At 48.4% G+C, this 21,435-nt stretch overlaps 1 protein-coding gene across 2 annotated transcripts in view; it reads left to right on the forward strand.

Annotated features, from left to right (window-relative positions):
• The window catches only part of DHRSX (dehydrogenase/reductase X-linked), a 141,144-nt gene that overhangs the window by 11,801 nt on the left and 107,908 nt on the right, over positions 1 to 21,435 (forward strand). Inside the window, exons 2-3 of one of the 2 annotated variants that reach the window (XM_059385561.1) lie at positions 14,210 to 14,317; positions 20,196 to 20,264. In XM_059385561.1, the coding sequence (XP_059241544.1) occupies positions 14,210 to 14,317; positions 20,196 to 20,264 (177 nt within the window). Of the gene's footprint in view, positions 1 to 14,209; positions 14,391 to 20,195; positions 20,265 to 21,435 lie in introns of those variants that run through there. The other variant, XM_059385562.1, reaches the window with a different exon arrangement.

Genomic DNA, 21,435 nt, shown 5'->3' on the forward strand with positions numbered 1-21,435 from the left:
CCATCCACCCGCCCATCCACACATCCGTCCGTCCATCCATCCATCCATCCATCCATCCACACATCCATCCATCCACACATCCGTCCATCCACCCACCCTCCATCCACACATCCATCCATCCATCCATCCACTTTTCCATCCATCCATCCACCCATCCACCCATCCATCCTGTGCTTTTGTGGTTAAACAGAAGGTGCATCGAGTAACCTTTATTCTACCTCCATGACTTTTAATGGGTTGATATTTCCTTACGGAACAGCTGTCACTGATTGACGTGTTATGGATTTGCAATTTTGACCACTTTCTAAATCCCACTGGAAGGAACCATGTGATTCCAGCCTCCCCGGGTCACAGGAAACATCCAAAGACTGGACCTTTCAAGCTTCCGCCTCAGGAGAGTTGGGTAGATCATCAGGCTGGTCTCAGTGCCTGGTCCCGTGCCTCCTAGGTGGGCGTGGCCCCCAGCCCTTCACACACTTGGCTAGGGAGGTGTAGGACATCAGGGTCAGGTCACCAGACTGCAAAGTTGGCCACCTGAAGGGGACACTGAGGCAGGGCCCCACAGGGGATGAGCAGAGTGGACGTTGGCCTGCCTTAGGACCTTCCCAAAGAGGATCCTGCTCCTCGCAGGCTGGGCTGTGAACCTGGAGAGGGGTTCTTTAGTGGAGCACATGTGGAGAGGTCCAGGCAGGGCAAAGACACCTCAGTGGGATCATCCAAACCAGCAACAGGCTGCCTGGTGGGTGTCCAGCATGAAGGACACCCCTTTGGAGGGCCTGGCGAGGGGCTGGGCAGCAGGCTGGCTGAGCCCTTCCCTGGTCTTGTCTCTTCCTGGGCACCCTGGTAGGGAGTTTGGATGCATTAAACCTGGATATGTGGAAGGACAGGAGATACACATACATAATTGGGGGTCAAGGAAGGGAGAGCGGGGAGTGATGTTCACAGAGAAAGGAGGTCTGCAGAGATGCTCAAGCTCTGTCTCTCCATTGTGAGCTCAGAGCGAACAGAAGTGACAAACCAAGGGATGGGTTTTCACCAGGCAGTGGATCAGCTGGCATCAGGATCTCACACTTCCAGCCTTCAGGACCTTGAGAAATAAATGTGTGTTTCTTTTACTCCTCCTTTCTAGGGTGTTTGTTATTCAGGGTGTGGGAATCGGGGTTGTGCAGAGAAACAGAACCAATAGCTCGTATGGCACATTCTTCCCCTCCATGTTCTTTGAGGCTTTTCAGACCCTCAACTGATTAGATAAGGCCCACCCACAGTGCAGAAGGCCCTCGGCTTTACTCAGTGCACCAGATCTGATGCTAATCTCTTCCAAAACACCCTTGCAGAGAGACACACCCAGGGGGAATGCATAATCAGCTCTCTGGGCTTCCCTCAACCCACGTGTGATGAACCCTTACTTGAGATGGTTCCCTCGAGTTCCTGAGTGGGTGCAGCTAGGCTGGGTCCCAACCACCATGTCTGCCACCCATGCTCCCCAGGAACCACATTGCTTTCCAACATGCTCACAGGCTGCCTTCCGTGCAGAGTAGGGGTGGAGCTCATACCCACTCGCCCCACTTTCCTCCTTGGAAATACACCCAGAAAATACCCTCTGGGTTTCCCACACGGGGCATGTTTTCTTCTTCCCATTTATCCTCACACCACAGGGGCTCCGCCTCAGACAGCTATGTTGTTGGGTGTTCACCCTTCCTCAGCATCATGATTTGTTTGTTTGTTTGTTTAATTAATTTTATTTTTTAAGAGTGATTTTAGGCGCACCCTACAATAAAAATATATCCAGATTGCAATTAGATACGTCCAGTAGCAACACTGAGGGGAACATGCAGAAATCCCCCATGTACCCCCATGACCACACAGAGGCACAGCCTCCCCAGCATCCGTACCTGCCCCACAAAGCACATTCCCTACAATTGGCAAACGCACATGGACATGTCATTAGCACCGCTGACATGCTTTACGTTACAGCTTCTTCTTGGGGTTGTGCGTACCGTGGGTTTGCAGACCTGTGCGATGACACGTGTGTATCATCATAGCGTCATGCAGATGACTGGTACCTCCCTAAACATCCTCAGGGCTGCATCTTCTCATCCGTCCCTCCTACATCCCCTGCCGACCAGAAATCTTTGTTCTGTCTCTGCCATTTTGCCTTTTCGGGAACATCCTAGAGCCAGAATCATGCAGGAGGGAGCCTGCAGACCTACTCCCTTCCCTTCTCAGGATTCATGTAAGGTGACTTGGTGGCTTCTCATGGCTTGATAGCTTGTTGCTGTGAATTATATTCCCTTTCCCTGAGTGGAGCACAGGTGACGCAGGCCGCTTCCCTGGGGCAAGACTGGGCATTTGGAGGAAGGGCAGAGCTTGATGTGGCTGCAGCATGAGTTCGTCGCTGCACAGTGGGTGTGGAACTGGCCAAGAGCCTGGGTCTGGGGAGGGCTGGTTCGTTAGGGAGGTAATTCCAGCCCTGGTCCTTGCCCCATCTCCTGATTTCAGACCACTTCTGGGATGCCGCAGGGGCGGTGAGCTTGTTCTCTGTGCTGCATGGTCACGGTGAGCCTCCCATGTGTGTTGAACTTGGTGATGGTCATGGGTCCTTATGGCTGTGGCTCTGGGACGGAAGGCTCAGAACCCCACACAGCAAGCTTGTGCAAGGCAAGAGAGCCCAGTGGCCGGCTCTAGCTCTCCATCTGCTACTGCCATTGAAGGCAGCAGGACATCTTCACCTGATGTCGAGACATGCTGGCACGTGCTGAACACCTGGTGCTCCGCTCACAAGGACAAGCCACTGTCCACACCCGTGGCACCATCTTGGTGCCCCATTCATGCTTCTCTGGCTCAGCTGGCCGTCCCCCGCCTGAGTCCCTGCCAGCTGAGACCCGCTTTGCTTCACCAGCGCATTCAACAAGGAGGTCCTGCCTTTCCAGGGAGCCTGCTGCACGTAGGGCGTCTGGGTCTTGGCTTCCATCCAGCGCTGCTTTGGAGACTACCACGCTGGTCCTTCTGTTGTCCTTGCTCGAGGCAGTGGCTTTGCTCACGAAGGAGCTCACTCCCTTAGGGAGGTTCAGGCTTCTGGTTGATGGCTGTCAATGGACACCTTTGTTGCATGGAAAGGCTGTGTATTGTGACGGTTAATTTTATGTCATCTTGGCTGGACCACGCGTGCCCACATGTGGTCAAACACTAGTTTAGGTGTTGCTAGGGTGGTCTGGTTAGATGAGGTTAACATTGCAATCAGTAGCCTTTGAGTAAAGCAGAGGACTCTCTCTAGGGTCATGGTGGGCCTCGTCCAATCAGTGGAAGGCTTTGTGAGCACACAGACTGACCGCCCCTTTGCTGGTAGATGTGATTTTGTTGTTGTTGTTGACTTTGTCAATGACACTTTGATTTATTGCTCTACAACATGAATGTCTTTCAAACATAATCCTGCATTATGTACTCGTTGGAATCTTATCTTTTTCCTCTGGATTGGTGGGCCTTGTCTGATCAGTTGAAAGCTTTGTGAGAAAACAGACTGACCTTCCCGGACAAAGAGAAAATTCTGTCTCCAGGAGGCCTTTGGACTCTGGCTGCCACTTTAGCTCGTCCCTGAGTCTCAGCCTCCTGGCCAGTCCTGTGGAATAGAGACCCAGTTACGTGAACCAGTTCCTTAAATTAAATCTCTGTCTCTCTGCTTAGTCTTTCGGTGTGCATTTTGGGAGAACCCTGAATAATACGTCCTTTATGTGTAAGGGAGATGGGGCTGGACCCCTTCCAATCTGGAGAGTGCATGTTTACAAGTGTTTTACTGCATCGTATGCTAGGACTCCATTGCCAAGCATCTCCACTTTGTGCAAAACATGTGTCACCTTTGGTCACCATGCCCACGTTGATGCCTTTGAATTCTGCAGATGACTCTCTTTCATGCAGGTGGGCCTTGTCCAATCAGTTGAAGACTTTTTGAGAGAACAGTCTGACCTTCCTTTTGCTGGTGGATGTGATTTTTTTTGATGTTGCTTTCATGCTTTGATTTATTGAGCTATGACATGAATGCCTTTCAAGCACAATCCTGCATTACATACTAGTTGGAATCTTATCTTTTTCCCTTGGATCGGTGGGCCCTGTCTGATCAGTTGAAGGGTTTGTGAGAAAACAGACTGACCTTCCCGGACAAAGAGGAAATTCTGTCTCCAGGAGGCCTTTGGCCTCTGACTGCGACTTTAGCTCGTCCCTGGGTCTCAGCTTCCTGCCCGACCCTGCACTGTAGAGACTCAAATATACACGGTTACATGAACCAATCCCATAAATTAAATCTCTGTCTCTCCACTTAGTCTTCCTGTGTGTTTCTTGGCAGACCCCTTGACTAATGTATCCTTTATGTGTAAGGGACATGGAGAGCGCATGTCTATAAGTCTTTTACTGCATCGTTTGCTAGGACGCCATCGCCAAGCATCTCCACCCTGTGCAAAACGCATGTCACCTTTGGGCACCATGCCTATGTCAGTACCTTAACTTTGAATTCCGCAGATGACTTTCTTTAGTGCAGGTGGGCCTTGTCCGATCAGTCAAAGACTTTGTGAGAAAACAGTCTGACCTCTCCTTTGCTGGTGGATATGATTTTTTTTTTTTTTTTTTTTTTGGATGTTGCCATGATGTTTTCATTTATCACTCTGTAACGTGAATGCCTTTCAAACACAATTCTGTATTACCTCGTAATATGTCTCTTATCTTTTTCCTTTGGATTATCTTTTTCCTTTGGATCCTTTCTCTGAGTTTTATTGGAATCGAAGGATTTGTACATGGAAAATACTTGGCTTTGTTTGGATGGTCCCTTTCTTGACTGTGATGTTATAAACACTTTCTTTTTCTTAATTTTGTTTTTTTAAAGGTTTATTTATTTATTTGAGGGAGAAAGAGCTGTGGGGAGGGGCAGACAGAGAAAGAGAATCTCAACCAGATTCTCTGCTGAGCCCAGAGCCTGAGATCACGACCTGAGCCGAAATCAAGAGTCGGGCATGCCCCAAACACTGTTTCTCCTATAAGCCTGATTGACCTGGCCTCAAGCTGATTCCCTTTCTCGTAACGCATATGAACCTGTTATTGGATTTTCTCCCCCAGTTTTATGGAGGTCAGTTGGCAAGACATCACATACGTCTAATGGTTAGAGAATTTCAGAGAGCTCATGGGCACGTTCTCAACATGGTGGTTGTCTTATTTTCCTATACTGAGTATTTCATAGAAATGGAATCATGTCCTCTGTGATCTTCTTGGGAGTGTGGCTTTTGTCCCTGAGCATCGTGTCCTCATGGTCCCTCCACGAGGCAGCAGGAGTCAGACTGCTGTTCCTTTTCACGGCTGAGTTCTAGTCCATCCATGGATGGACCCTGTGCATTGGTGGGCACTTGGACTGCTCACATCTCCCTGGCTACCGTGAGTAACGCTGCTCTAGGCCTTCCCATGTGCATATGCTTGTGGACACCTGCTTCCCTGCGTCCTGGATAGATGGAGAGTGAGGAGTGGGATTGCCGGGCCGTGTGGTTTCCCCACTACTTTTCCACAGTGCCCACGGCATTTTCCGTGTCCACCCGCCATGCAGGACGGACACAGTTTCCCTCCCGCCTCTTCAACGTTTGTTCAGCAGTGTTTTCACTGCCCCTGAAGAAAGACCCGTGGGAGGGGACCTAAAGTGATCTCTCACTGTGGTTTTGGTTTGCATTTCCTTAAAGGAGGACAGAATGCCCGCGAGACCCTCCCAGTCCATGAGTCATTTCCAACATAATGGGACAGAAGCCATGGGACAAAGACTCTTTGTTTCTAAATTTGTGTTTTGAAGAGCAGAATGTGTTATTTGAACTGAGCTTATTAGACTTTTTACAGATCCCGTAATTCCTGTGCAGTTGCCAGAAAGGATATGGAGAAACCTTGTGTTCCCTTTCCCCGGTTTCCCTCCGGGGATAAAACTTACAAAGCTGTAAAGTATGTGATCCCAGCCCTTGTGACTGCAGGAATACCATCATTGCTGTTTTATCCATATTTCCTCATTTTCCTGGGCAGCCACCTGTGTGGTGGTGGGGTGACCCATCTGGGATGTCCTTGCAACATGAAGGATGGTGCATCCCTCCAGTCATGGGGGGGGGGTGACCATCCTTTCTGTGTCAAGACACAGGTATGTCCCCTGCCCCCAGATTCCCAAATGTTCCCCTTCTATAGCTTTGCTACCTCCTTCCCATGTCTATCCACGCTGCACCCGCGGCCAGCCACTCATCCGTTCTCCGTTTCCACAATGCCATCATTTCAAGAATGTCACATAGATGGAGTCACACACAATGCAACCTTTTAAAATCGCCTTTTTTGTTTTCTTTTTACCCCCCACCCCCCCACCAAACTCAGTATAATTCCACTGGAGGGTCCTCCCAGCTGTGTCTGGAACAATAAGCCTTTCTTTCGCAAGAACACCTGTAAAGACTCTTTGCATAAAATGACATTCACACCGAAGATCTTTGTCTTATCAGCAGGGCAGGGAGGGTATCTTTTTATGTTCGAGCCTCTTTGCGAACCCGTGGGAGTGCGTCTGTGGGAGCAGCTCTCAGCATTAGAGCTGCTGGGTCAGAGAGAACAGGCACGCACGCCTGCTTTGCACAGCCCTCGGCAGCTCGTCTGCTAAAAGGACAGAGTCTTGGTGCCCCGTGACTCGTTCTGGTGCGAGCGTGAAGTTTTGGGACCCACTGTTGTGATGGCTGATCACGAGTCAGCTGTCTTCCTTTCGTCGAGTGTGCTTAGAGGAGTGTGTCGCAACGCTGTTTTACACGGGCGTGTTTTATGCACTATCCATGAGTCCCTGGTTCGTTTTCTTTGGGTCTTCGGAAGAGAAGAGGAGAGAAGATGTGCATATGCTTGTACGAGACCCCTTTACGGGCAAGGTCGCTGCCCTTTTTCTACGGTCCGCATCTGTTGTTTGCCTTTACATGTTACCTGATGGACTTTCAACTCCTTAAGGTGAAACCCTTTCTTGACTTGCTCCGCCTCATCCGCACGGATTCTGCGCGGTCCTTAGAAAAGACACGGTCGCGGAGGGATCCAACCACCCCCGCCTCCCCTTCTGTGTTTACGATCGGATTTTTAAATATTTGAAATGTTGAAATATTTAAATCACTCACAATATTTTAAACAGTTCAAGTATCTGACTATGTAAATTAAACAATATTTTAAACATGGCAAGTATCCGAATCTGTAAATTATTTCAGCCGTATTTTAAATCTTTCAAGTGTCTGAATATGTAAATTATTTTTTAAAAATATTTCAAGGGGCCCAAGTATTTGAATCTGCAAGTTATTTAAAGAATATGGCAAATCTTCCAAATATGTCAAAATTTAAATTATTTAAATAGGATCATTTAAATAAACAGTAGTACATAGATAAACAAAAAATAATCCCAAGAGTTAAATAATTTTAAATCCTTCGAGTATTCGAATATTTCAATTATTTGAATAGTTGAATCTGTAAATGATTCCAAGATTTTGATATTTTGGGTATTTGCATATGTGGATTATTGTATCAGTATTTTTAAATATCTCCAATCTTTAGCTGTGGGAGGCATGTCTTATTTCCTATGCTGTGGTCAGTGAGATGCGAACACAGAGATCTGGCATACAATTGCTTCCCTACGAGCTGGCCCTGGCGGAAGCATGAGGTCAACCCGCCACATTTCAGTTCTTAAAAAAGAATAATGAGCCACGAGGGCTCTAAACATAGTCCGGGCTCAGGATGGGAGCTCCTTCTCCGCTCGGCCTGCAAACATCACTCCTTTGCCAAGCAGACGGGCTTGGGAGGTGCGCGTTGCTTTTCTTGTCATCTGAGTCGTGGGCTTGCCCCCCAAGCACATCAGCTGGGCGGTTCGGGGAGGAAGGCGTGAGCCGTGACCCCGGGCGGCCTCCCCGTACGTCCGCAGTAGCTGCTGTCCCTGTACAGACCGATCAGCTCACAGCTGCCACCTTCCCAGCGCTCCTCCCGATGCCTGTTGGAGGTGAGCTGGCCCGTGGGACTTGGTGCTGGTGGGTGCTGGTGTGCAGGACACAGAGTGGCATGTGAGGGGATGGACAGGGATCCCCTGTGTCTCTTTGCAACCGGGCTTTAGGGGGAAGCATTGAAGGCATCTGGGCTGGAGCTGACTCACTTCTGGGAGATAAAGGAGCAGGGAGAGGGACTGGCTTGCGGGTGCTCCTTGGGAGCCTCGCTAGCCAGGCTGGGGTGGCCTTGCACAGATGTGTGCATGCATGTGCACCAATCTCTAGGGCGCACAAAAAAGGTATGTTGAAGTCTTAGCCCCTGGTACCTGTGAAGGGGATCTTATTTGGAAATGGGGTCTCTGCAGGTGGTCAAGTTAAGATGAGGGCAGTAGTGAGGGCCCTGATCCCATAGGACTGGGGTCCTTATAAGAAGAGGGGATGTGGACACAGACACGCACAGAGGGACAACCATGTGCGGACACAGGGAGAACACAGGGTCTACATGCCAAGGAAAGGCCTCAGGGGAAACCAGCATTGGCCTATCTATCCATCCATTCATCCATCCATTCACCTACATCTCCATCCATCATCATTTTAACTATCATCCCTCTCTTTATATATCTATAAACATATATATATGATATATCATCTCCCTCTCTATGTGTATATGTTTATACACACACACACACACACACATAAATATTTTAATTTTAATCATTTTAAGGAATTGGCTCATACAACTGTGGAGACTTGTTAAACCCAAATGCTGCAGGGTAGAAACGCAGGGCATGTTAACAGTTTGAATCTGTCTGCTGGGAAATGGACTCTGGCCGGGGCGGGGGGTGGGAGTGGGGACCTGTAATCTGTCTTTCTGCAATGAACACCATCAACTGATTAGATGAGGCCCACCCACATTCGGGAGGGAAATCTTTACAGTGTGGGGATTTCAGAGTTAATCGTAGAGCCCAGAAGTTGCACTAGCAAGACCTGTTTCAATCAGAAGCACATGGCTGTCACATCCCTACCGATGTAGATGGAGCTCCCATTCTCATGCCCTCTGCTGGGATCCAGCTGGGCACAGGGAGTCCCTATGCACTTGGGGTGTCCGTCACCCATGCCCCATGTCTCTGCAAGCCCAGTCACCTGTATTTGTTTAGTATCAGTGAGTGCGCTGTGCAACTCCAAGCCAATACCAACTCTCCGGGGACAGAAGGATCTCAAGTGTGACCAGGAGAGGGGGAATCTTAAGCCACACACAATGGGATGGCTAAGACCTCCCAGCATGGATGATGGAAGGGAATTTCTGGGGGAGGGGTGTGATACCTGTCTTGGAGCCCAGTGACAGAAAACAGTGTGTATTTAAGCCAATAGGAGGCCCATGTTGGGGGAAGCACTGGGTCACCTGCTGAGAGGCATCTCTGGTATTATTTCCCTTTTCTCTTTGGCTGCTAGGAAGCTCAGAGCTGAATTTGCCCTCAGATCTCCAAGGCAGGGGTCTTATGACCAGGAGAGCTGCATATGATTTTTAATCTTCTTGGCTGGTTCAAATCTATGTCAGGGACTGACTTTTAGGATTTGATCAATCCTTTATTCATGTGCATTGTTTAACCAACTTTTGTACATTGTACTTTGGCACATTCAACATTTAACACCCCCCCAATTTTTTTTTTTTTTTTAATTTCAAATTGTTTCTTTTTATTTGGATGAATCCTGGGACGCCTAATGGCTGGGGAACGCATGTGTTTAAAATTTGAAGTCAGGAAAATACAAGTGTTCTTTTTCCAAAGGGCAAGTAACACGCGGTAGGGGAAGGCTTAGTAACAGCTGTCTTGCAAAATTAAGTTTTCCATTGTAAGTTTTTATATCCGGAAACAATGCCCATGACCTCGAGCGGTTGGTGCCATTTATCACACTTTTGGTGATTCTTGTGTCTCATAAATCACAGTTGTTGGTGAAGTGTGTGTGCATCTCTTTATTTATAGATCGGCATGGAAACGGCTGTGCGGGTTTTTGCTGTGAACGAGTCTCCTCCTGTCTTCACCAGCCAGGGCATATATTTCTGGGGTACAGCCAATAATTACTGGCTTTGGAGCACCCTGTCCTTGCCACTGCCTGTCTTTGGTGTGATTTGGTTCCATAGGCCTCCTTGTTCCATTTTGAGAACATGTGCCACGTGCCGAGTCCTGATGGGGGCGTTATGGTTCCAAGTCCACGTCTTCCTGTTGTTACTTTGGGGCCATTTCACAGAATAAGCTGATGCAAGGTCAGGCTTCTCCATCTGAGTCGTGTGCCCAGTAATTTTGGCTCCCGATTTTGGGGGATGGAATCCTGGCCCCCAAAGACGTCTGTGTCCTAAGCCCTGGAAACTCTTAAGTTATGTTGTCATGAAGCTTAAGGCAAATAAAAATTGCAGATGGAAATTAAGATTTCCAATCAGCTGACCTTGAGATGGAGATTTGTGACCTCCAGAACTGTAGGATGATATGTTTGTGTTTGGGTGGAACTGGTTCTCAATGGATATCCAGCCAAGCTTGGAGAGAGGGGACAGACTTGCCCCATGTGCCCGTCACTGGGCACTTGACTGCGTTTGGGACGATTGTATCCTATCAAAGATAGGACTGATTGGCAGGCTGACCAGGTGGTTGGAGTCCAGCTAGTTCAGCCCTGTGCTCCTTCCCACCATGACCTACAAGACACCTCCTTGGAGAGGCGTAACCCTATTGGAAATCCATATGCTTGATTATGACCTGGAGCTCCTGCTTCTCACCTGTGGTCCAAGTGCTCTGTGGACTCTTCTCATGGGTGAGAAACATCATGAAACAGATGTGATGAGCTACGTAGAGATGAAATCTTTTTAGATTTCCAGGGTCAACTCACTTATGGCACTTGGGACTCAAAATTACGGTATCAGCTGGGAGATAACTTCAGGGACCCCCGCGTGGGCTGAGCCGCGCTTGGCAGGAAGCCGATCCCACTTGCTTGGCACATCATGGCCTTGGGAGAAGACATTCTGAGGACCTGTGCCATCCTTGTTCTGGCCAAATGGAAGAAGACACTGGATGCAGACCTGTTGGGTAGGAAATGACCTTCAGGGCATGGAGCAAGCAACCATGGGCCTGGAAAGACATTTCATGGACTCGCTCTGTTCACCCAGAAACATCATGGTGGCTTAGAGTAGGGTGTCCATTATGCACCTCCTGTTTCTGATCCCTGCAAATACCTTTCATACTTAGTATTGAAGCCCAAGGAGCATTCTTTGTGAAGGTGATGCTGTCTTCAGGAGAGCATTCTGGAAGACCACCTGCTGCTCTTGGCATTGAAGGTGGTTCAGGGTTCCTGTGTCCATTTCTCACTGATAAGCTAAGGAGTCAGACTGGATCCTGGTGGTCATGTGGTTTCTTAGCCCCCCCCCCCCCCCATTCCTGGGTGGTGGGTGTAGACGTTGCTCTGTCATCATGCCCGTTCCTCACATGCTTCTGTTTCTCTGCATGTCCTGAGCATCAGGCAGGGGATCTGCCTGGGATGAGGGCATCTTGTCTTAGCCCATTTGGGCCACCATAACAAACACACCATGGAGTGATTTTGTGGGGGGGGGGGCTTCAGCAGCAGACACTTACTTCCCACCATTGGGGTGGCTGGATGTCCGGCTAGAATGGATTTGTTGATGGCATTCTTCTGGCTGGGTCCTTGCACAGTTGAAGGGGCCTGGAGTCTCCTTGGGGTCTCCTTTATAAGGACACTAGTTCCATCATGGTGGCTCTGCCCTCATGACCTGGTGAACTTCTAAAGATCCCCCACCTCCACTTTCATGACCTGGTCACCTCCCAAAGACCCCCACCTCCACCCTTAGCACCTGATGACCTTCCAAAGATCCCACCTCCATCCTCATCACCTGATCACCTCCCAAATACCCCCACCTCCAATCCCATTCCATGGGAGGGTTGGCCTTCAACACATGGATTTTAGGAGGAGATACCCACATTCACATCATGGCACATTTCCTTTGGTCTTTTGGGGTAGGTGTGGCCTTCAATCTGTGCTTGACTCCGCAATGGGTGGGTTAGCTCATTAAGTCCGTGAACATTCATGGAGCACCAGCCTGACATCTGCCATTGGGCCAGGCAGTGAGGAACAGGGAACTTGAGAGGAGGCGTGTGCTCCCAGGCAACCCTGGCCGAGGGGGTAGGACTGGCCAATCAAAGCACACAGTTGCAGAGGGTTGTTCTTCCCACGTAGGGCACACAAAAGCCTTCTGGATGGGATCCTGGGCACAAATGAGCACCCCTGGGCCCGTACGACTGAGACAAAGTCTTGACTGGGAATGGCTGCCATGTTGCACGGGGATTATCCCAACAGCAGAGAGACCTCCTACATGAGTGCAGATACCACACTTAGAAGTACATATGAGCTCTTAGTGCTTGCATGACGTCCCACAGGACCATGAGCTCTTTCAGGGCATTATTCCCTAATATCTTCATAGTTTATTGGTTTATCACAGCCATCCAGGGCTGCTGACCGGTGTCTGTGTGACTGCGGACACCAGGGACACAGCTGCAGGGAGAAATGGAAGGTCTGCTATGGATTTCCAGGGCACGTTCCTAGAAGTGATTTTGCTGCCACAGCCTGAATGTGTTTCAGGTTGCACTAGATATCACCCAAGGACCCCCACCCACATGAGGGTTCCCCTTCTTGCTTTCCTGCCCATGGTATACATAAACATGCGAGCACTGTGACAGAGAAGCATGATGTCAAAGTGCTTGCTCTTGTCAAGTCCAGTGGTGTTTCAGTGAGTTCTCATGAACATGCCTCTCATTGGGCAAAGTCTCACATGCCTTTGTAAGGACTGTGTCATGGCATATGTTTTCATGTTCACCCTTTTTATTTTTCCTCACAGTGTTATTTTTCTTGATTTGTAAGAACTCTTTACATACTAGGAAAATAGCCTTTTGCATGTGATCAGGGTTGTAAGCTTTTGTTTCTTTCTTTTTTTTTTTTTTAATATAGCATTTACTTCGAACTTTGCTTTTGGTGTGTGTTTTTTTTTTCCATGCAAAATTATTTTGGTAGCAGAATTTATCTACTTATTCTTCTCAACTTCAACTTATGATTAGGAAGACGTTTCATACTCTGAGGTTAAAGATAAATGGATTCATGCTTTTCCCCCCCGAATATGTTCATGGTGTAACTTCTACCCCATGGTTAATTTTGATGTGTAGATGGGTCTAATTTTGCCTTTTTTTTCTTAATGTCTATTTACATGTTCCAATACCATTTATTAAAAAGTCCATCTTTGGGGTGCTGGGTGGCTCAGTCGGTGAAGCGTCTGACTCTTGGTTGCCGCTCAGGTTGTGATCTCAAGGTTGTGAGATCCAGCCCTGCACTGGGCTCTATGATCCGTGTGGAGTCGGCTTGAGATTCTCGTCTGCCTCTCTCTAATAAATAAATAGATCTAAAATAAAATAAAATAAAAAAGTTCATCTTTGTCACCTTCATCAAATGCTCCAGCCATCCAGGGCTGGCCGGTTCCAAGAGATAGCATGTGGCTCTCTCAGGAGCACAGCTTTCCAACGCAAACGGGGCAATCCACAGTCCCACCATGTCCATAACTGCGTTGTTGGCCAGTGTCTACCCTGCCCACGCAAATCACCACAGGGCCAGGGACACACACATAGAGACAGCCCCTGTGACCCAGAATCTGCTGAAATTATTCACACCAGCCCATCCTAAACCTGCTGAGCCTGCTTCCCTGACCCATTTCTTCCCACAATAGAGACTCTTGTCCACGCTTCCGTGTCCCTCTGCGTCCTGACCCATCCTACTGCTTCCCCATGTGGGGGGTGGCGTGGCATGCATGTCCCCTCCTCTTGGAAACTGTGTTCTACAAACTCGTTGCAACAGCAGGCATTCATCCCCTGGTCTGTTCTCCTCCTCCATACCTGAGACGTAGTAAAACCTACTTCCTGCCCCATGTTGCCTGGGAGTGTGGATGCTGGGGTGTCATCCACGCTCATAAGTGCTACTCCCACGTTGGCTCCCGACCTTTCTGCCCATCATTGCGCTGATACTCTCGTTGGGTCCTGCCAAGGCCTCTGCTGGGGGTGAGCAAGCGTTTATCAGGTGTCTTTGACCAGGTTGGAATGACTTAGGACCAATCCAACCAATCCTCTTCTAAAACTCACGTTGATTATATATATATATTTTTTCCTTTTCTTCTTCTCCAGTTTTGGCCCCACAACCGGACCGCGTTGCCGTAGTGACTGGAGGCACGGATGGAATCGGCTATGCCACGGCGAGGCACCTGGCGAGACTCGGCATGCGTGTGATCATAGGTGATGATTGTGTTGTTGGCTAATGGAAGATACTCCGTCATTGGCTCATACAGAAACAGTGATTTGCTTATAGGTAAAACCCATCTGGGAAACACCTAAGGTTGCCCTTGAAAGGACTTCGGTCCTAGTGCAATGAAGACCCATGTCATTGGCCTGTTTTTACCCTAACCACCTCTTTAAAGACACCCTCTCCAAATAAGGTCAGGTTCTGAGCACCTGGGGTGTGGGGGTCCGGGCCTCAACATACGAATTTGGGGAAGACACGGCGTAGCCCAGTGTCGACTTGGAACAGGTGTTCAAAGACTGGCTTCCTTTGCAGCTGCATCCCATAGACTACATTGTCCATTCTTCTTTTGAAACGCTCTCTCTGCTCCTTACCCTGGTGTCTTAACTCCTCTTTGAAAACGAAGGTATTTTCTTTGCCTGGGGAAGCGAACAGAGTAATGATTTATTTCTTCCTTTCTCCCATTTTTCTCCTCCACCTTTTTGCCCGCCATCAGTTTTTGAAGGATAATTTGGGGTCAGAATTTATAGTTGGGGCAGGGTATTTAAACATGCATGTGTTCCACTCCTTCCTGGCTCTTCACAAGCTCGGTCTTTGGACCCCACAAACATCCAGTGATGCCTAAATGCACAAACTAAAATCCACACCATTATAAACCAAATGATACTGAGATGCAGATATAAAAATATGTAAGAACACAAACTTGCCACATGATTATAGACATGAAATCTTTATAGGACAAATAACATGACGTACTTGTGGGTTCCATAACTCCTACTGGTTGGAAGCTGTGACGATCTCAAACTTTATTTTGAGTCAGCTTTAACACCTCAACTTGGGTCTGAAAATATCTTTGGTTTGTGTCGGTAGGCAAGTCATAGACCCTGCCCTGACATCTGTGTCTTGTCCGCATTTGGACAAGACATTAGTGTTGGCCGCCATGATGACGTTGATTACTTGTGTTTAAACTCAAAGACCCCCTTGCGTTCCATGGGGGAGGGGATCTCCGAGGGGGCTCTTAACCCAGATGGAGAGCCCCCAGGTCTAGCCAGTGTGGCCTTCTGTTGTCCTCACAGAGGTGTGACTCACCTGGATATACTTAGCTGTTCATTCCTATAATCAAATGGACTCATGCTCCTAACTTTGATGTTTTTATCACTTTTGTCAAACATGACTCCACAACTTAAAATTTTTGTATTGCATGGCCCTTCCCATGGGTCACTCTTTTGAAAAAGTACAGTTTCTTACAGTGCTTCCTCCCTCATGGACCCATGTGGGCACCTTTCTCTCATGAGCCAACTGATCTATAGAACGGTATACCTTTGCCAGGCTTTGGGAGGGGACGCTTACTTCTTGGTGGACCTCACTATTTTCCTCATCCGTGTTTTTTTTCTTCAGAGATGGGTCCACATCCCTGTTCTCTGAATCAATGTGGAAATGACAGAACAGTTTTTGACAACTCTTTGCAAGGACAGTCTTTACCAACATCCATATCTACTTCCCCCACCCAGATGAAGAACAGTCGTTGGCTGATGAGGGGGTCCTGCAGGACAGGGGACCCATCTGAGTGTGCATTTCTGGAACTCCTCTTCAATTTTAGCATCCACATGATGTGTTTCTCTCTCCCTGGGACCTGAGCACATCAGGGAGACATGGTGTGTGATCAGAGGGACTCAGGTCTCCGGGAGACTACTGCCTTGTCTTGGATTTCACCACCATCTGGGATGACTTGATCAAAGTAATGTCAGGGGGGCACCTGGGTGGCTCAGTCAGATAAGCGTCTACCTTTGGCTCACATCATGATCTTGGGGTCCTGGGATCAAGCCCTGCATCAGGTACCCTGCTCAGCGGGGTATCTGTTTCTCCCTCTCCTTTTGGCCTCATGCCCCCAACTCATGCTCTCACTTTCTCTCTCTCTCTCTCTTAAATGAAGAAAATTTTTAAAAAACTAAAAACAAAAAACAAAAAGAAAGTGACATCACATCGTGGAAAGAAGAAGTCAAAGTCTCCTCTGAGGGCCTGCTGGAGGTTGGCTTCTGGTAGAAGGAAGCTGATAGAGCAGGATGGGGAGGACCCTCCAGTCTGAGAAGCCAGGGACTGGCATCCAGCACTGGTTATCTCTGCCTCTTATTACTTCTCTAGTGCACCTGTCTTCTTCATCTTCTTAGTTCTTTGTGAAACTTGGCAATAGTACAATGCAAAGAAAAAAAAAATTGTTCCATTTCTCTGCTTTTTGCCTCAGTGTGGTATTTTAAGTCATGATGAAGTCTAGATAGATGATTTAGGTCATGATAGGGTCTAGTTGGGTAAATCATGAGGAGGTCTAGTTGGGCGGATCATGAGGTCTTCCTCAGGTAGGTGGTGATGAGGTCTAGTTGGGTGAGTGATGATGAGGTCTAGTTGGGTGAGTGATGAGAAGGTCTAGTTGGGTTAGGTGATGATGAAGTCTGGTCAGGTAGGTCATGAGGAGGTCTAGTTGGATGGATCATGAGGTCTTGTTCAGGTAGGTGATGATGAGGTCTAGTTGGGTGAGTGATGAGGAGGTCTAGTTTGGTAAGGTGATTGTGGGATCTATTTGGGTTAGATGATGATGCAGTCTGGCTAGGTAGGTCATAATGAGGTCTAGTTGGATTAGGTGATGATAGGTCTAGTTGGGTTAAGTGATGATGGGGTCTAGTTCGGTTAGGTGATGATGAGGTCTGGTTTGGTAGGTTATGATGAATTCTAGCTGGGTCGCTCATGAGGAGGTCTAGTTGAGTGAGGAGTGTGATGTACAGACAGAGTGCAGTGAAGGCACGTGAGGGAGCGTGTGGTACTTATGCATGTGAGGACTGGAACCTTGACTCCCCTGTCACCCCCTCATTTAGGTGATGTTTGCTGAGACCAGGAACAGTCCTGCCTGCACCAAAGTTCTCCTTCTCTTGAAGTAAACAGAATGCTCCTGTGCTTCTCCCCTTCCTGTAGCTTCTTTCCCACAGAGCTTCTGGTGTCTGCACGGGTCACAGTTTGACCTGCGCAGTCCAATGAAGTGTGAACGTTCCCTCCTCCCTGCGTCCTTCAGGGCGTAACTGCATATATTCTGAGAGGGACAATGTTTCATCTTGTGTGACAGTTTGATACAAGGCCACCTAACACAATATTATCGTGGACACTTTAATGTAAATTTCACACTAAATGGAAACTAAGAGATGTGTATATCCAATCTCAAGTTTGCCAATCCCGAGTCCATTAATGTTTAAACAATAATCAGTTACTTGTTGAAGAATTGGAAAAGGGAATGTGGGTCCAACCCAAGCACATTAATATTGCCATAAATACATTAATTATTAAATTTCTAATTTGCTCACAATATCTCAGTTCTCATAGTTTCAAAATACTGTTTTGGTGGAGGATCTGTCTTTATAATTCTTTATGAATAGCCATATAAAAGATGGCTTTTGAGACCAGGGGCCAGTAAATTTTTTTTTTTCTGGTGTGGACCAGATAATAAATATTTGCTTAAGTGTGTCTCTTAATGGTCAGCTCTGTCCTGATAGCCAGAAAGCACCATTGGCAATATTTAAAGCTATGGGTATGGCTGTTGTTCCAATATATATATATTTTTTTCTTTTCACATCAAGGAGATCATCGGATGTGGCCCCAGGTTCCTAGTTTGCTGGCCCTGATTTGGGTTCAATGTCTTTAAACTTAGCTTCCCACCAAAAGCATGAGCCGAAGGCAGACCCACTGTGCTTGTGCCTACCTTCCATTCTGGTCAAGTACTCTACCTCACATGCAATATTTGGTCAGTAAATGTAGGAAATCTCTAACAATTGCATAGGGTCAAGGTTCCATATCCAACTCTGGGGAGCCAGCTGATAAAGATGACCTTTGCCAAAAGAGTGCCTGTGTCCATGCCTCTAATGCAGTGCCTTAGGGAGAGTAGTGACCTGCCCATTGAGGGGAGGTGTTACCATGCCCAGTTTCCCCTTCTGGTTGGATGCCCCCCACTTTCTCTGGCCATTGATACCTCATTCGGGACATGGAACATCTTCTCTCCCACTTCACGCAGGCTCCCACTGGGCCACCTTTGATGCCAAGATGGCGAATGCCAGAAGCGTACGTAGCCCACCGGTGGATGGCTCTTGAATATTTTAAAATTGCATGGAAATTCCAAAATAAGGTCATGCATGTACACGGCCCCAGCTTAGAGAAAGTTGAATTTTATTTTGTTGTCTTTGAGGCTTAGAACATTTAGAGATGGAATATAACATTCCAGTATGGCATCCTGTCTGACTGTGCACCCCGCAACACAGGAAGACCCTCTGAGCAAAAATCTAACAACCGCGTAATATGCTCTTTCTTCAAGGGAGCCGAAGGTGTGAATACTATCACAGCTGCGTTTTCTTGACGTCTGCAACTTTGAACTCCTTTAAGGTGGTGGTGCCTTATATAATCCTTTAACTGCACCCCCTGAAGATGTCTTTTGCCATATTTATCTCAGATTCATCTCCAGCTGGAGCCAAAGACGTTACTGATTTCAGAACGTTCACCGCTTCTGCTGTCTGTGTTTCCTTAACTCTTTGTTGTAAAGCCTTCTGCTTCTGGGAAGGGTGTTCCATCGGGGTTTTTTTGGCGGGGGCGGGGGGCACTTGTCGATGACACAGACTAATTAATGTAGGAGCAAGTGGTGGGGGGGATCTATAGCAGAGCCCCTTGTACATTAGTTCGAGTATAAAAATCAAACAAAATAGAGGAAAACAGCATGTAGAAATGTCTCCGGAACGGATTGCTTGGTGATACGTCTTCATGGAGATCTCAAGAGGGTTGTAACCCAGAGAACACCTGGCCAGCAGCGGCTGGACGCAGGTGGGAGGGCCATGTGAGCCACTCCACCCCTTTAGGACCTGGTCCTCCCAGGCCAGGTGTCTCTCCTGCTGTCCTCATGCCACCTGTCACTTCTCGGGGCTCCAGGAGCTTCACTCCCACGCCTGTGTTCCTTAGATGCCAACTCCAATCGCCTTGTACAGAAGCGCTCCCATGACTCACCCTGGCGGGGAGTTTCGGGGTTGGCTCACCCCACAAAGGAGCTGAACATCTGCCTGCGGTCCAGTTGATCGTGAGCGCTGGGGTGTGGGAAGACAGGGTGTCCTGATCTTCTGCCCGAATGGCAGCTCCATTTGCCACACCTTAAAATTTGGACTGTGTACTCAGGGACGCAGTTGAAAACAAGATGCCTTCCTCCAAACATCAATGCACTACCATCTAGTAAGACACTAAAGAAACCTCCTTCACTATTTTAACGCCCAGAGGTCACCATCTCTATTTTAACGGCGATGTCCCTCATACACAAAACACGCGTGACCATTCTTCTAAGCTCACGTTTCCCCAGACTGATCCCTGTGGAGTTTGTACAGAGTCCTCGATGAGGAAATGGGAAATCCCACGTTCATAGAGGGAATGGCCCACCGTCATTTTGCAGCTCAGACCACCAGTGAGTGGGGGGGAGGCGGGTGTCCACTAAAGTTTCTTAGAAGGTTCTATGTGTGCTCTGATCTTCCTTCTACCATCTTTATGCTCATGTGACCCTTGGCTCTCGTCCCCCGCCCCATGTGCTTTGTGCCGCCAGCTGCGTCACACCCCAGTCATCGAAGACAGAGACATTCTCCTTCTCGCCATTGCAAGCTAATGGCAATCCTCCATCAGTTGGTATGTTGCCTTGGCCAAGGCTGTTCTGGTGGCCACGTTCCACACCAGAGCTCGGTGACAAGCCATAAAGAGCCCCCTTCAAGGTTGTGTTTTGCACCTCAAGACAACATTTTCTCGTGCTTGATAATGTCTGGAGGACCTGGCCACTGATCATACTTTTTTTTTTTTTTTTTTTTCCCCTTATAGCTGGAAATAACACTGGCAAAGCCCAGGAAGCCGTGAGACAAATACAAGAAGAGACTTTGAATGACAAAGGTAGTGTTCTCGAGCCTCGTGGGTCTTGTCCTTGTTCCGAGTTGGTGTTGGCAGCTGAGCTGCAGACCTGGACGTTGGATCATGAGTGTGGGCAGGGGGAGGCGGCACTCGGGGGTGGGGATGTCTGTCTTTGTGCATTTCTTCTGGGGAATTCCAGTCCCCCCGAAGAGTGCTGAATAGCAGCAAGCATGTCCCAGTGATAGCATTGCTCTGTGGAGGCATCTTATGATGAAAGCATTTGAATGCACCGGTTGATTGCATATTTGTGACAGTGGGACCCTGTTTCCATTTCGTACCCGTCTCCAGGGCTGGGGGGCCTCAGTAGCATGTCTTCATGCCGGAAGTATCCGATGCAACTGCCAGCAGGTGCGTCTACTGGTTGCTGGTTCTGGGCTGCAGATAATTCCATCATGGATGTGTCTGGCTTCGCCTTGCTCTAGCAAATCCTGTAGTGCTTGCTCTCTCTACTTGTCCAACCCGAGGCGTGGACACCTATCTGTAACCCCTATCCTGGTTGCAAATGCTGTTGAGTACTTTCTGAGCCCTGCTTGTGGGCCTCATGTTTAAGAAAAGGAGACACACGTCAACCATCTTGGACTGGACCCAACCAAGATGGCGCTACGAGCGTATCCCAGACACTGGGGCTTCTCCGGTCTGAGCTTATGGTGGTTCTCCTCTTCCTCCTCCTCCCTCTCCTTCCTCCATTTCTTTTTCTCCTCCTCCTTTTAAAGATTTTATTTGTTTATTGGAAAGAGAGAAAGAGAATGAGCAGGGGGAGGAGCAGAGGGAGAGGGAGAAGGAGATTCTACACAGAGCTTGACTTAGGGCTTGATCCCATGAGCCTAAGATCATGACCTGAGTCAAAATCAAGCGTCCAAAGCTCAACTGACCGAGCCACCCAGGCTCAACAGTGGTGGTTCTTTTTACTAAGGCATGAGACACAAGGAAAGCCATGGATGGTCAAGTCTAGTGAACATCTGTCTCATGGTACCTTTCTTCCGCACCTAGCTTGTCCAAGGAAGCTTTGAAAGTTGGCATTTCGCTCTGTGCACACAGAGTGTGCACACACGTCTGGGGGACGTTCCCGCTGCCCCTGACCTTTGTGGCACGATCCCTTTGATCCTGGGACAGAACGTGGAGGAGAGCTCCCCTGTAGCCCAGTGCTGGTCTG

This window comes from Mustela nigripes, chromosome X, assembly GCF_022355385.1.
Source record: "Mustela nigripes isolate SB6536 chromosome X, MUSNIG.SB6536, whole genome shotgun sequence".
NCBI lineage: Eukaryota > Metazoa > Chordata > Mammalia > Carnivora > Mustelidae > Mustela > Mustela nigripes.